Source organism: Melospiza melodia, chromosome 16 (assembly GCF_035770615.1).
Source record: "Melospiza melodia melodia isolate bMelMel2 chromosome 16, bMelMel2.pri, whole genome shotgun sequence".
Classification (NCBI taxonomy): Eukaryota; Metazoa; Chordata; class Aves; order Passeriformes; family Passerellidae; genus Melospiza; species Melospiza melodia.
The window spans coordinates 12,594,689-12,610,845 of record NC_086209.1 but is presented as its reverse complement, the minus strand read 5'-3'; the positions used below and the strand labels follow the sequence as shown (position 1 = coordinate 12,610,845).

At 46.6% G+C, this 16,157-nt stretch overlaps 1 protein-coding gene across 3 annotated transcripts in view; it reads left to right on the top strand.

Annotated features, from left to right (window-relative positions):
- Positions 1-16,157, top strand: part of DOCK11 (dedicator of cytokinesis 11) — a 77,998-nt gene that overhangs the window by 36,025 nt on the left and 25,816 nt on the right. For all 3 annotated transcript variants that reach the window (XM_063170668.1, XM_063170667.1, XM_063170669.1), the window contains exons 20-34: positions 283-406; positions 1,002-1,123; positions 1,981-2,067; positions 3,199-3,288; positions 4,813-4,931; positions 6,851-6,920; positions 7,043-7,168; positions 7,749-7,820; positions 8,389-8,535; positions 8,976-9,059; positions 9,509-9,620; positions 12,129-12,307; positions 14,287-14,400; positions 14,909-14,984; positions 15,248-15,351. In XM_063170668.1, coding sequence (XP_063026738.1) covers positions 283-406; positions 1,002-1,123; positions 1,981-2,067; positions 3,199-3,288; positions 4,813-4,931; positions 6,851-6,920; positions 7,043-7,168; positions 7,749-7,820; positions 8,389-8,535; positions 8,976-9,059; positions 9,509-9,620; positions 12,129-12,307; positions 14,287-14,400; positions 14,909-14,984; positions 15,248-15,351 — 1,626 coding nt within the window. The remainder of the gene's footprint in view (positions 1-282; positions 407-1,001; positions 1,124-1,980; positions 2,068-3,198; positions 3,289-4,812; positions 4,932-6,850; positions 6,921-7,042; positions 7,169-7,748; positions 7,821-8,388; positions 8,536-8,975; positions 9,060-9,508; positions 9,621-12,128; positions 12,308-14,286; positions 14,401-14,908; positions 14,985-15,247; positions 15,352-16,157) is intronic.

Here is a 16,157-nt window from a genome sequence, read left to right as displayed (position 1 = left end):
CCTTTGCCTCAGCGGAAGGGCTCAGCACAGCCAGAGCCTTTGTCAGTTTTTAATGTCAGTTTGTTTTCGGCTGTCTTTACTGTCACGCTTTGTGCACTCCGATCACACACCCCCATTAATAAGTAATGTTGCAAATGTGATGGAAATGTTAGGAGTTGTTTAAGGTGGGTAAGAATGTGTCTTGTGTAACTGCATACAACATAACATTTGTGAAATGAAGTAGAACTAAAATATTACTCCACAACTAAAAATACAGTCTGATCTATCATGATATCATTTTAGATTAAAATTGAGCTTCCAATTCACCTCCATCAAAAGCATCATTTGCTTTTCACCTTCTATCATGTCAGCTGTGAAATTAATACAAAGGCAACATCGAAAAAACAAGACACCGTTGAAACTCAAGGTATGTTCAATGCTTCAATTACTTCTGTTGGAGTGTAAAAGGCCAAGATAAAACAAATGTAGGGACATGGGAAAAAAAGTGATTAACAAACCAGCCTATATGAATTTTCTTTTTTAAAAGCAACGTAAAATGATATTGTAGGTCAAAAATGGAATAAACTCCATGTTTTTAGTTTATATTAAATCTCAAAATTTTGCTGCAGTCTGACAGCTCTTTCTGTATGTTCCTGACTTGCACAAATGTGCTATTGTCAGGCAAGTCACCAATGAAAACTTGCTGTGAGATCAGGGTCTCAAGGGCTGATCTAGCAACTCTAGGCATGTGCACACCTGGGTCCCACTGGCTGGGAAGCCTCTCCCTTCATGGGGCCCTCAAAGAACCCTCACCACAGTGCACAGCCATGGCTCATGCGCTGTTCCTGCCCCTCACACCCACACCTGCTCTGCGCTGTGTTCGACTTTGGTTCACCAGGTAAAATGTGCTTTAGGGACACTGCTGTGGTTGATCCCTTGGGCTTCCTGGGGTGAGCCAGAGCTGTTTTTGAGCTGGGCATGTTGCAGTGTGTGTGCTGACCCTGTGCTGGTTGCCTCTGCAGTGGGGTTCTCCTGGGTGCCGCTGCTGAAGGACGGGCGCGTCGTGCCCCTGGAGCGGCAGCTGCCCGTGTCCTGCAGCCTCCCCCCCGGCTACCTGGGCCTCCCAGACTCTGACTCACGCAAGGTGGGTGCCTTCTGAAATTCTGAAATGGGCTGCAGTGTCTTTGTCATATTTGCTGAAAAATCCCTTCACCAGGATTTCTTCTCCTGAGAAGCCTCGGAGAAGAACGAAAACAATAATTATCTGATGGCTTCTCCCTGTTTTGCTGCTTTGGAATGTGGCTTGGACATTGTTTATCCAACAGGTGGTTGTTTGATTGGTTTCATGTGAATTGTTTTGAGTTAATGCTGTGTCAGGACTCTGGAAGCAGTCACGAGTTTTCATCATTCATTCTTTGTAATTTTTTGTCTGTATCCTTGCTCTATTCTTTAGTATAGTACTAGAATAGAATAGAATAGAATAGAATAGAATAGAATAGAATAGAATAGAATAGAATAGAATAGAATAGAATAGAATATCCTAATATTATCACAGTATTAGCCTTCTAAGAACATGGAGTCAGTTTCTCAATTTCTCCTTCATCCTGGGGACCCAGAAAATACACAGAGGAGGGAAGCTGAGCTTTTGTTACCACTGTAAATTATGGATTTCTGTTAGTGCTTTGCTCAGCTGAAAGGATCCCTACTTTCTGTGGGGCACCCCCAAGCTTAAAGTTCTTAGGGGTGTGGGAGGCAGGACTCCTTTAATTCCACTTTCTCTGGGTATGCCAGATGCAGAGGATATTTGTGGCAGGCTGGGCTGTTGCAGATGGCACAGAGCAGGAGAATGCTCGGTGTGCCTGTTTTCATGGGGAAGGTGGTGTTTGTGCTGGGGGTAGACCCTTTTTCCACCCCAGGCTGTACCTTCTGGGCAGGTGTCTGCACAGAGCTGTCTGCTCACCACAGTCTGAAACCAAGTACTTGGATGTTGTCTGTTCACAGCAGCCCAGCATGGATGCAAAGTGGGTGGATGGAGCAAAGCCACTGTTTAAAATCAGAATCCATTTGGACTCTACCATTTACACCCAGGTAAGTCAAACACTTAAAAAATTTCCAGCACAAATGCAAAGGAAGAGACTGCTGTGTCTCTACTACAGCTAAGCTGTACCTGGTGTGGGAAGGAGGGCCCTGGTACCTGGTTTGCAAAGCAGCCCTGAGATATTCCTGAAGCAGCATGGCTGGCATCTGCTCCTTGGTTGGATGGGGTGAGATAATTGTGTGACTGAATGAGCCTGGGGAGAGGCTGAGGTTCCCTTGGCCAGTTGCACTGTAACTGGCAGGGCCAAGGAAACATTTGAGCAAATGACCTGCTTCAGTGAGGCAAAAGAGAGACCTGGTGGATGTGAGAGGTTTCCCCAAATTGTAGAATCATTAATGTTGAAAAGACCTCTAAGATCGTTGAGTCCAAACTAGTATTAGACTTTTTATTAAGTTTTTTTAAAAAAACATTCTCTGACAGCAGCAGGCACAAGAAAACAGTCCTGGTTTTCCTTTGAAAGCAGTTCAGACTGTTTTACCAAGCCCTGCTGTGTTCTGCTGTCTTATGGTAGTGATGGACTTTCCTAAGTTTCACATGATGTGCAGCAAAGGTCCCCAGCACATTCTCTAGGGCTGGGCTGTCAGCACTGCTCCTGGGGGAATGCCCTTGGCTGGATGCCATCAGCTACATTTACATTCAGAAAAAATGGCTTTCAGCATCTAATTCTGTTTTTGGAGATTTACTGACTCTGTATAGCACTGAGAGCCGCATAGTAGTTATGCTTCCTCCCAAATTACATTTCCAGATGCTTTTCAGATTTAAATAACCCAGTAATTAAATCTAACCTTGGAGGAGGAGGGAGAGTAATGGGAAGGAAAGTCTGCCCCAGATGGGCAGTAGGAGGCTGGTGAGGCAGTTTCTGTGAGTTGCAGCTGTTGGGAGGGCTTCTGTTTCTCCAGGCCATTGCTGTTTGGGGACTGGGGCTCAGGCTAGTACAACCACAGCAGAATTTTAACACTTCTGGAAGTTTTGTGCTTAATATTGAGGTTAGTTGGGACATGGGGTTTGCTGGGGACATGGCCCACTGCTGCAGGAAAGGCACCAGATTTCCAAGTGCAAGCAACAAAGTAAGGGCTGACAGATGCTGAGGCTGCTGAACTGACCTTGTTTGTCTTTTCCAGGACATGCACTTGCACAAATTCTTCCACTACTGCCAGCTGGTTCAGGCAGGAGCCAAGGAAGTGCCAGGAGAGCTTGTTAAATACCTAAAGGTGAACAGTGCCTGTCACTGGGCTTCATTTGTGTTCTTACAGACTGTCAGCAAACACCCAGAGCCCTGCCCTGTGGGAGCACACCCCTGCTGGGGCCACTGCATTGTGCAGTACCCTTACTTTTGCTTTATCCTATCAGATGGGCTAGGATTTAAATGAAATGTTTTTTCATGTCCCTACATTCATTTTATCTTGTCAGACAATTTTCTGTGTGCTGCTTCCCTCTGCCTTCCACAAGGGATAAAACAAGCAGTCAGCATTGCTCTGCCATGCTCAGGGCAAAGCTCTCTCCTGGTGCACTCACACTCTCCTCCCTTGCTGCTCTAGCTTTGATTCAGCCCTTTAAACTCTAGCACAATTCCTTGTTTTCTGGAAGCCCATTCGAAATGCAAGGTTTTTTCCAGGCTGAAAAAGATCAGTGAGATTATCAGCCAGTTAAATTTGAGCAGAGGTGACCTATGACCTAGCACAAGCTTTTTGGAAATCACTGCAGCATGAGTAAGGGCTTTGGAGCAGGTCCAGCAAGGGCTTCTGCAGGGAATATTTTTCTTGGCTGTTTACTGTCCTTGCTTCCTTCCATAACTGCTTGTTTTTGAGAGCAGTGCTGTAGCAACAGCTCCACTTCCAGTGGCGGGGATGTATCACCACAGGGTTACTTAATATGTGTCAGATAAGGTATAAATATTTTAAGAAATAGAAATAATAGCAGGTTTTGAAGCCAAGCACTAAAATTACAGTAGCTTTGTTGTGAGCATTTTGCCAGGTCCCAGCCCTGCCAAGCCCCAGCACCCTCACTGCAGCCTTCAGACAGGGAGATAGGTGAGATAGGTATGTGCTAACCACAAGTGAGGGAATCTTAACCACCACCACCTCAATAATTTCAGTAATTTAAGTAGCTAGATAAAGATTTAAAAACCTTTTGTTAGATTTGCAGATTTGAAATCTGAAAATGAAACATGCTGTGTTTCCTAGACTCATATCACGAGCTTCAGGCACAAGAGTTCTGTGAGTCTGGTGGAGAGCCTGTGCATGAGACCATCCTGACCTTCACCAAGTGCCTTAAAATACATTTTCAATAGCAAGCTATGCTCTTTGAAAAGAAAAGTCTCTCTGAAAGTCATTGGGCAGCAGTTTTTCATGCTCCAAAGGCATTTGTGGAAATGGGACTTCAAAAAACTGGCACAAGTCATGGGAAGACTTAAGAGCAAAACTTAAATTCTGGGCTTTTCAAATCAGATTAGTAGCATGTGACTTCTAATGAAGTCATATCTGCCTGGACACATCTGAGAGGAGGATTTATACCTGCCATGAGTGATTTATGTTTCTCCCTGAGGGTTTTCAGCTGGGATGTGTCAGCAGGTCCTGCTATGGGTCCCAGCTTTCCTGTCCTCCAGTGGGCTGAAGCATTTGCACACCCTGAATCCTTTGCTGTCCCATTGCCACAGAAATGTCTGAGGACTGTAAATGTTTAACATCTGCAACACGTTGAACTAAAAGTGTCTGTGTTCTGAACATTTGTTTTAGTGTTTGCACGCCATGGAGATCCAAGTAATGATTCAGTTTCTACCTGTAATTCTTATGCAACTATTTAGAGTCCTCACAAACGTGACGCAGGAGGATGAAGTAGCTGTCAACTGCACCATGTGAGTGCTGGCTGAACCTTCCAGTGACAAATGCAAGGCCATGAATGGCAAAAGCAGGGTCTGGTTTCCCAGGACAGGGTGCTAAGTGACAGCACTGGCTGTCCCCTGCAGCTGTCTTCCCCGTGGATCGTGTGGGTGGCATGGGGGCATTGTGGGGCTCTTCTCCTGGGGGCGGTGTGAGGAAAAACGTGGTACTTTAAAGATACTCCTGGTTTGTTTCTCAAAAGAGAGAGTTTGGTGGCTCTGGGAGCTGAGTTGTCTTATCAAAGGGCTGCAGAGTGCCCAGGTGTGTCCCAGCTGCAGATGTGGGGAGCAGTGTCCTGGTCTCATCCCAGCACACCAGTCCCTGGTGCCAGGACTGCTCCCGGTGCCCTGGGGCTTGCTGTGCGGCTGCTGCAGCTCCAGCTGTGCAGGCTCTGATCTCCAGCAGCCCCGAGAGGGCAGCAGCGACCCAGGCAGCACTGCTGGAGCTGCAGCCAGAGCACCTTCCCTGCAGAGAGAGCAGCCAGGGCACCTTCGCTGCTCCAGCCAGGGCACCTTCCCTGCAGGGAGAGCAGCCAGAGCACCTTCCCTGCAGGGAGAGCAGCCAGGGCACCTTCCCTGCTCCAGCCAGAGCACCTTCCCTGCAGGGAGAGTAGCCAGGGCACCTTCGCTGCTCCAGCCAGGGCACCTTCCCTGCAGGGAGAGCAGCCAGAGCACCTTCCCTGCAGGGAGAGCAGCCAGGGCATGTTCCCTGCAGGGAGAGCAGCCAGAGCACCTTCCCTGCTCCAGCCAGGGCATGTTCCCTGCAGGGAGTGCAGCCACAGCACCTTCCCTGCCTGGCACCAGCAGTGACCCCTGGATCCCAGAGATGCACTAAAACATGCAAAACGTGCACCTTCCTTGTGATGCTGCCTCAGAGCAGTGCTGCCTGCACAGGGGGTGCTGGATGTCACCCTCCCCTGGTCCCTCCATGTGCCAGGAGCATCCTGCTCCCATGGAACTGGAGGCTGAGCCCCAGTCCCCAGGGATGTGGTGCCTGTTGCAGTCACAGCCCTGCCCCATGTGGTGTGGGTCATGAGAACTTTTCCTCTGTGGAGCACTGTAATTCCACTCTGTTTGAAGAGGGTGAGGACAGGGCAACAGGTGACCCCAGGTGCCTGTTGCGTGACCAGCTCCCACCTTCATTTCCAGAGATTTTTATCAAAGCTTGGCCTGATGCTTTCCAGTTTGTCAGTATCTTTCTGTTTAATAACATCTCTTTTCTCATCAGATTTTCATGGTGGAATTTAAAACCCACTTTATCTGATAAATGGCTTGTAAGCTCCTCCTTGTGGTTTGGCCTGTGGGGTCTGTGACAACATGCTTGTTGTTCCCTATGGCTGGGAGTGGAATGTAAATCCCCAGTAGTGGCTGGGGAAACCAGGCCTTGATCAGCTGCCTGGGAGTGAGTCCAGAGGGCTGGCATGTTCTCCAGCATCTGCTTGACCTTCCCACACTGCAAGGCAACAGCCCTAAATAATCCACTGCATGTAACAAGGAGCACATGATGTAAATAAATGATAAAAAAAGAAGTTTCCAGAATTAATAAATCCTGGGGATGCAAGGAAGTATCAGAGTATAACAAGGATGGAAAATGTTCTGTCTCACCTCTTTGTGCAAGGAGTGCTAAAAGTCAACTTGTCTGGGCAATTCCTGGGCCAGCACAGAAGTGGAGAAGACCTTTGGGCAGCTCATCTGAGTGCTTTGAGCAAGGGTGGTGCAGGAGCTGTGTGTGGGGGTGCTGGCAGCAGAGCTGTCACTGTGCAAATCAGGCCGTGCCAGTGGCCTCTTGAGGCTTTTGTGGTTGGGCAGGTGGGACACGTGTGGATGTCTGCTTTTGTGAGCTAGAGGAACTTGCCCTTGTGTGGCTGCTGAACACAAACCACATTTCTCCCCAGGGTTCTTCTGCACATCGTGTCCAAGTGCCATGAGGAAGGGCTGGACCACTACCTGCGCTCCTTCCTGAAGGTCAGTGCTGACACACTGCCCCTGTGGGGACAGCTCACCTCACCCTGCTCTTTTACCCCAGTCAGGGGTGACATGCTGCCCCTGTGGGGACAGCTCACCCTGACCCTGCTCTTTTGCCCCAGTACGTGTTCCGAGCCGAGAAACCCAGTGCCAAGCAGGCCAAGATGACCCACGAGATCCTGGTGCTTTCCATGGCCACCATCTTGAAGCAGTCAGCAGATTTTCTGGCCATCAATAAGCTCCTCAAGGTGAAGTATTGGCAGTACTTGGCTGCCAAGGGCAGAGGGGAAGGAAAGGGGATCTGGTGTAAAGCCCAACACTCACCCCCATCTAAACCCTCTGCAGGGCAAACCTTGCATGCAGACCAACTCCGTGCACCACATCCTTGAGGTTCTCCTATTAAAACAGAGATGAATTCTTGCAGGGAACCTCTGTTTAGGCCCATGGCAGGAGGCAGCAAAAGGCTGTTCATTTGGCCAGTTTTACCTATTTTCCCCAAGCCACACCTGAAGGGTGACTCATGGGAGGCAAACTGAGTTTCTGCCCCTCTGGGCCTTTGCAGGGCTCGCAGCCCAAACCCTGCTGGTTCTAGGAATGGTGCATTTGGGATCCATAGGGGCCAAATCTATTCCCAACCTAAGACTGGCAGGACATCTCTGGGTAGCAAAGGCATTTGTTCCAAGCCAGCTGTGCAAGCACAGCTGTGCTCACAAAAAGCCACTTGGATGTGAGCTTTCCCTCCCACACAGGTGCTTCCCCACATAGTTGGGAGTATCAGTCATGTTCAATCCTGCTGAGAAAAGTAATAGTATTCTTTGTTCATTCTAGTACTCGTGGTTTTTCTTTGAAGCACTGGCAAAGTCCATGGCAATGTACTTACTGGAAGAAAACAAAATCAAGGTAAATATAAATTTGGTCAATGTTGCATTACAGAACTGTCACAAACTCCTCCAAAAGCTTTTCTGAAAAGCTATGTGACTATTTAAAAACAAAAAGCTGCCAAGCTGAACAGCTTCACTTTCTTTTTCACTTCAATTTTTCCCTTTTCCACCCAACATTCCAGCAAGGCGTCGTGTGGTTGGTCAAGTTCAAAGGATGACCCCCAGGCCTGAGGGGCATCCTTTGAACTTGACCAACCACACTACGCCTTGCTGGAATGTTAAGCCTGATGGACAGGACTCACTCAGCATGGGGGCAAGGGGGAAGGGAGAGAGGTATAGGCACACCTGGGGAAGGAAGTTTACAACACACTGCAACATACCCTTTCACTCTTAGTTGTAATTTAGAAATTCCAGCAGTCCTTATGGCTTGTGCAGCCTCTTTCCTGTCACTACCTGCTGCAGCTGCAGCCAATACTCTCTTTAATCACTGTTTCATTAGGAAGCAGCAAAAACAAACACTCAAGAGCTCGTGCCTGAGCTCAGTTGTCCCAGCTGAGCTGCAGCACTGAGCTGGGCTCTGCTTTCAGCTGCCCAGAGGGCAGAGGTTCCCTGAGTCCTACCAGCACGCCCTGCACTCGCTGCTGCTGGCCATCATCCCCCACGTCACCATCCGCTACAACGAGATCCCCGAAGAGTCCAGGAATGTCAACTTCGGCCTGGCTAACTTCCTGAAGGTCAGCATTTCTTCCCTTCTCCCAAGATTTGATAGATTGATAATGAGAAATACGGAGCAAGCAAGCAAATGTGGTTTTGATTTATCTTGCCTTTGGTTTTTTCAGTTGTAAAACTCTCGAGGGGATAAGCTGTCCTAGGAAAGAAACCTTTCCCTTTCCAAAGAGACAGTAACTGTATGTTACTGAGGGTTTTCAGGAATTCCTAGCAACTGTTTGGAACCTGAAATATATCTACTTCTCATTTTAAATATTTCTATTGTCCACTGGAGACTTAAGTAAAGTAATCCAAATTATTTCACAGAAACAGGATCATGTATTGGAAAGTTAGCAGCAAGCCAGAAGATGAAATCTGGCTGCTGGCAGGACAATAGTATGGAGGGGATTTAGGATAATTACTTTTATTTTTAATGGTTGGTCACATGTTGCTATTTTCTCCCCAGCGTTGTTTAACCTTTATGGACAGAGGATTTGTTTTTAACTTGATAAATGATTACATTTCTGGATTCAGCCCAAAAGACCCTAAGGTAAGCAGTAGGTTTCTTGAAAAGTGGTTTGCAGCTGTACATGTCTACATCAGTCAAAGCTTTGTAGTGATTATTTTATACTACTCTTGGAGGTCTTTTAGACTCTGTTCCTGCAGAGTCTTTTAGAGGCAGAGACCTTTTTGTCTGGGCTAAGAGCCTGTAGCCAGATGTTCTTTAAAGTAATGTAAAGAGTCAGGATGACAGGAAAGAGTGGTCAATAGCCTGGATGAAAAAGGCAAAGGAGTCCCAAGTGATATCTGTGTGCATTGACACTTAGGTGGAACAACACAAGAATTTGCCAATTATTTGTGAGTTTCACCAGATGCTGTTTATTAGAAAGCATAGATACATTTATTCGATTCTTCAACCCTTGTGTAACAAGTGCATTGAACTGGAAGAAAATGGGCCAAACTAAAAACATTGTTTGTGTTTGTCTTTTTTAATCTCAGCTGCTGGTTGAATACAAGTTTGAATTTCTTCAAACTATTTGCAATCATGAGCACTACATTCCTCTGAACTTACCAATGACATTTTCCAAACCCAAGCTGCAAAGAGTTCAAGGTATGTTCTTTCTTAAGAGGTTGTCTAAAGAACTATAATTTATTAGTCCTGATGGCTTCTGACTGGCTGAACTTTGGTTTGGTGTCAAGGAAATGTATGTCCTGGTTAGGACATTAACCTCAGGACAAGATGTTTTCTGTCAGATTTATATAATTTTGTTCCAGAATGATATGCAGTCGGTCTTTTTGGTATTTCCTATATTTAAGTTTACTTGGGACTAGCAATGTCTGGAAGACAACTGCCTGTGTTTCAGTAAGTAGAAAATTTTACTGCAATTTAGGCAAATTTATTGCAATGCAATCCTTTGTTCTCAGGAGTGTCAGCCTGCCCTGAGAAGTGGGGGGTCCTGTAGGGAATGGGGGCGCAGGAGAAGAGATGGAACTCACTGCCCTGCTGCCAGCTCTCCCTGTGGCCCCCAGAAGGGGATCAGGTCACCTTCTGCTCTGACACTGAACCAGGCACAGAGGGCACAGTGTGCTGGAGCTTGTTCTACACCTGAGGGCAGCCAGCAGAGCTGGAGCCTGTCCTTGGTGCTCACCAAGGGTGTTTGTGCTATGGCAGCCCCACACATCACTCTCCTGTCACTGTCACACCCTGTTCTCTCTGCCTGAAGCTGCTCAGCAGGGCTGGAAGGGGCCCACAGGGGCTGAGCTGAGGCTGTGTGCAGGTGCTGTGGCTGCAGCTCTGGCACTGCTGGCAGCCCCAGGAGTGCTGCAGACAGAGCCCCAATCCCTCTCATGGCTCATCTGTGCTACACAGCTGCAGTCAGGATTGCCAGGTTTGGGTGCCACCAGCCTGGCCAGTGTGAGTACTGGAGAGGAGGGTGAGGATTGGGATCTCCCATGTAAAAGCCCTGTGGATTTGTGGTTGTGTGACGTGTTCTGGTGGAGGAAGGGGGATGTTTGGCTGTGCCTCACAGTGAAGCCATACAAGTCCCAAAGTGGTTCCACACACATACAGCGGGTAAAAGCAGAAGTAAATGAAATATCCCTTATTTTGGTAAATATCTCACACATGAGAGCTTTCTGGAGCAGCTGCTAATCTCTTACTTCAGTTTGGCTACTTGCCTGGCATTGTTTAACAAAGAGTATTGCTAGAAACAGCCAAGAAAAACACATCCACAGCCTCCCTGGTGCTTGTTACAGGCGTGGTAACATAAAGATGCTCTTTCTTGGTTAACATTCACCTTTGCCTTTGAGATGGTTGAATTGAAGAGCTGTTAGGGCAGCTTCTCTTTTCTGCTGTGTTTTATTGTGACTGGACCTACCTGCTGAGGTTCACATAGAGCCCTTGGCAGCAGAGCAGCCCATGCTGAGGTAGCAGAGGTGCCTTTGCAGTGGTGCCATGGCAGAGCCATGTGGGGATGCACCTTCACTGCAGACCTGGCTCCTTTATGGACACACCTGTGGTACAGGGCTCAGGAGAGACCCTGCTGGTGTGTCTGACCTCTTCACCAGCCTGTGTGGCTGCAGGGAGGGATGCCCAAACCCCTGCTGCTCTGTCTCTAGGAGGAGAAGGAATAGCCCTCAGGGAGGTGGACAGAGAGAGCTTCTGCAGCTTCAGCCACTGCAGATGGGCACCCTGGCAGAGCACAGCCCTGCAACCACATCCTGTTGGGTTGGAGTGTTGCATCTTGGAACAGCAGCTCTGAAACCTCCCAGCCAGTGCAGGTTGTTGGTCTGTCCCTGCTGCCTCACGTGGGGACAGCAGCCAGAGCAAGCCCCAAGCTCGGCCTCATGGCCAGCAGCACACAGTTAGTTTTGCAATGTTGTGATGGGAAAGAATCCAAGGGATTTACAGAAGCTGGAAGTTAAGCAAAGACCTCACAAATAATATTAAAACATGACATACTGTCCTGTTTCTCCAAGATTTAGAGCATTACTAGTTCCTCTTTATTTTTGCTGTCTTTTTATTTGACTCTTTTATTTTTACACATAATAGAATTTTTTTCATTTGCTGTGGAATGTTTCACTTCAGTGGGTAGGTCCAGCTGGAATGGTGAACTCCTCTAATGTTGAATTAAGTATGCACTTTCCAATCAGTTAGCTTGCATCCAACTAATATAATAACCATGATGTGAGACAATGAGGCATTTGTTAACATGACTAACAGTGAAAGCTAGGTAATGTTCCAGATTGCTTTTTCTTTCCTCTGAATCAAAGTTTCACAATCCAGTAAATGCTACTTTTGAATCAATGAGTTTAAAAATATCTTCTGCAGCCACAGAGCTGTTGGAACCCTTTGACTGGGATTTTCAAAGCTGAATGCACCCTGCCTTACCACAGAAGAACTTTCATACCTGTGGGGTTTTGGGGGGAAAAAAAGTCTGAGCTGAGCAAATGGCATTTGTACTTTTGGGGGAAGAGCAGCGAGCTTTGGGGTTATCCCTGTGGTGGTTCTAATTTGGTGAATGGCCTGGCAGAGGTGATGGTGTAATGACTGTTATGTCTTGCTCTGAACAGACTCTTGGAACGTTTCCCTTAACCATTGCCTTGTTGTTTCTTTCAGATACAAATCTTGAGTACAGTTTAACTGATGAGTATTGCAGGCATCACTTCCTTGTGGGGATGCTCCTTAGAGAAGCCTCTGTTGCCTTGCAGGACAATTATGATATCAGATACACAGCCATCTCAGTCTTAAAAAACCTCCTCATCAAGCATGCCTTTGACAACAGATACCAGCACAAGGTCAGGCCTGTTTTGTTGGCTTTTTAACTTAATGTTGTTGCATTTTATGGAAAAAAAACCCCACATACCAGAGTTTTAGATATTGCAGGATGCACCAAAAGTATTCTAATTGTTTTTTAGGGAACTGTTGTAAATAACTGACAGTTATGGAACAACAGTAATAGCTCAGAAACCATCTAGGAAATGCAGCCCTCTTACTCATGCTGAGTATTTAGGTAATTATCCCTAAACCATTAAGGAACTTGAGAGAGTCATTAGCCAAGAGTTATTCAACAAAATGAGGACATTAGTGATGTTCTGGTCTTGGGCCTAAATTCATGTCCTGTATTAATATGCTATAATCAGGAAACAGAGCTGATCTCTGCTACAAGTCAGCTGCATGTTTTACTGATTAGTGACTCAGAGGAGAAGATCTTGATTATCATGAGGTGCTGGATTTCCTCTGGGTGGGTCTCAGTTTTCTTTGGTCAGTCTCAGCACACGATGATGCTGAAAGAGGCTGGAAATGTGTTTGTTTTGCCTTGGTGCTGCTCCCTGCTGACCCACATGCCCTCCAAAGTGCCCAGCTATCTGTGCAGACACTGCCTGCCCTTGCTCTAGCCTGAAAACATCCCTCTGTGTAATTTTGGTCCTCACATTGCTCCTAGTGTGCTGCATTCCTGGTGTTATCCAGGAACATGGATGGCTGCCTGGCATCGAGGGTGGGAGAGTGCCCCAAATGTGCCAGGGGCTCTCATGGGCCCAGAGCCAGCTCCTCTTCCCTCCCCTCTCTGCCCCTTTAAGGCCTGAGCTGGAGCTGGGCTGGCTTTGCTCTGCAGTGAGGATCCATGAGTAACTCAGGAGATGTTTGCTCCCTCGGTGTGCAGCACTGCCCTGACTGCTCAGAAGCTCCCCTGTCTTACTGCTGTCCCACAGGATATTGGTGTATGTGTTGTAGATGTGAATTTCTTTATTATTTAAAAGGTTCTACTCAATTTGCAAGCCTTAATTTTTTTTTAAATCTTTCAGCCCAATTTAAAATAATATATGTCTAACAAAAAAGAATTGGATGTAAAAGTGTCCTCCATTTAGAAAATGTCAACCCAATCGTTTTGATCTGTACCAGTTAATCCAAATTAATCTGTTCCTACAAACTGTTTTCACTAGAAGCATTTGCTATGGAGAATTTCTGACTGGAAGCAGAAGCCAGCACCAGGCATGGAGCAAATATTCCTGTTACATTACTCCTGGGTGTTGCACTTAAAAACCAAACTATGCAAGTCAAGTGCCAGTTAAAGTGTTAGGAAATCCAGGACTTAGTTTTTCACACATCCTGTGGGAGTGGGAATGTTATTTAGCCTCCAAAACCCCTGACTGCCCCAAACTTGTTGCCAGAAGGGTAATACCTCTCTGGCAGCTCTGGAAGTGGGGATGAGAAGCCAAACCAGCTCACATTCTTGAACACCACATACAGTGTCTAAATACAGATATATGTCTGTATGTGTTTTGGCTCAAGAGTGTCACATTCACATTCTCTGAAAAAATCCCTTTGCCCAGGAATTTTCTCCTGGGAAGCTGAGGAGCCTGAGAGAAAAATGGAAACAAAAATTATCTCATTTACTTCTCCTCTGTTTTGCTCATGTGGAATGTGTTTGGAGATTGTTTACCCACAGGTGATTGTTTCATTGGATTCTGGTGTGAATTGTTTTGTCTCACTGGCCAATCAGTGCCAAGCTGTGTTGGGACTCTGGGAAGAGTCATGAGTTTTCATTATTATCTTTTTAGCATTGTGTAAGTATCTTTTTTGTATCCTTTAGTATAGTATAGTTTAGTATCCTTTAATATAATATCTTAAAATAATAAATTAGCCCTCTGAGAGCATGGAGTCAGATGCATCATTCCTTCCTGCCACGGGAACTCCAGCAAATACAACACAAGAGTTTATCTTTTTTCACTCCATTGGGAATCCTACTGAGATTTTTCTCTGTGCCTGCTTTCAGAACCAGCAGGCAAAAATTGCCCAGCTGTACCTGCCGCTGTTCGGGGTGCTCCTGGAGAACCTGCAGCGCGTGGCCGGCCCCGAGGCCCTGAGCTCCTGCCCTGCCTCCAGCCCTGTGAGTAAAGCTGGGCTTCCTCCACATCTGACATGTCTCTGGACAGGTTGTGCAGTGCTTGGGGGAAGCTGAGTCCCTCTGAGAGCAACGAGCTTGAGCAGGGCTTGGCCTGGGGCTCCAGCAGCTGTTCTAGGGAGTTGCTGCTTGGTCTTCCCAATAATTGTGTGTATGGCTCCCAATGGCCTTGGCCTTGCAGACTAGGCTCTCCTCCTTGCTGGGCTAAAAGAATAACAAATAGGATATCTGAGAAAAACAATTCAGAATTTCAACTCAAATGGTGAAAAGGAAAAAGGAAAACACTACCATGACTTACTCTATATGTTCTGCTATTCTTTGTACTCCTTCCCAACTCCTTTGTTTCCTTGTTATACAAGTAAGGAAATTTTTGTTTTCATCTGTGTTGTTTTTAAAACCTGCTCTAATCTGGCATTTTGTATTGCACTGTTCCCTTCTATAAGAGAATAGGTGTTATCTTTGATTGGTCACAAAACCTTATATTGCTTTGCAGGCATCCAGGGATGAATTCATATGCAGTTTTCCATCCCCCTCAAGCAGATCCAGCATGATTGCAGACAAAGATCCAGGTATATTAGTTTTTCTAAATTCTAAATTTTCCTATTTATTTTAACACAACTGTTACCAGCTTGAAGCACCCAAAACCTGAAACAGTCATGTCCTAAAAGACCTCACAGACTGTGCATGGTTTTCCTCAGATGTGGTGTTACCCTAACTGTCCTTTCCAGATTTTTCCTTTTCCAGCTTTTGACATGGGGCTTTGGCAAGCCCCATCTGTGCTGTGCTGACAAGTGCAAAGGGTTTAACTGTGGGGTCTGGTGGTTTTTTTCAGCCTGTGGAGCAGCCCTTACAAATGGCCATTCAATAAAGAGAGAGGACTCAAAAGGATCCCTGAACTCAGAGGGAGCAACGAGTTCCCCGGATCAGAGTGAAAATGTAATGTACCAGGGGCTGGGCAGAGCAGCAGAGCCTGCAGGCTGTGTGAAATAAGGGGGAGGGAAAAGGAGTTTCCCGTGGTAAGACTCTCCAAAGTCAGCTTCTAGATGTCTCTGGAAACAAACAGATTGATGTTTAGCAAAGGTCAGAGTCACAAGTCTGGTATGCTTTCCTTCTTCAAACATCATGGAGCCAAAAATAGAATGGCTGACAAATTGCTTGTTGAAGATGAAAGGCAAAATCTGTGTGGAAAATCTCTGCTCCTGTGGTGCATCTGTCCATCCTCAGATGTGCTCCCTGTGTGTGGGTGGCTCTGAGCCTGGCTGCACCTCAGTACCTGGTGCTGGGAATTGGTTTCCAGATATCTGAGAAGCAAAGCACCATGGTGTGAGGTTGCCAGTGACCACTGACTAAAGATAAAGTGATTGCAGGAAAACCAGCCCAGGCAAGTCACCACAGGCCCAAACTTGCAGAAGGTGACTGTGGTCATGCCACAAAGACCTCTGACCCCACTGTTCAGATAGGGAGAGGTATTTAGTACTCTTCTTCTTGGCAGATTGCACACATGAAAATCAGATATTTGTGCAAACCAACCCCTGGTTTTCCTCAAGGCACTTTGCAGATATCTTGAGTTGGCGTGAATCATTGATACATCTTCAAAAACTTTGGCCCTTGTAACAAGCAAGGCAAAGATTATCTGGGCTTATGGCTGTGTCCTGACATGCTTAGAAGAGATAAGGCCTTGCCAGCTCTCCTCCATAAATCACAGAGCTCCAGGGCTGAGTACAGCCGAGCACTTCACTGTC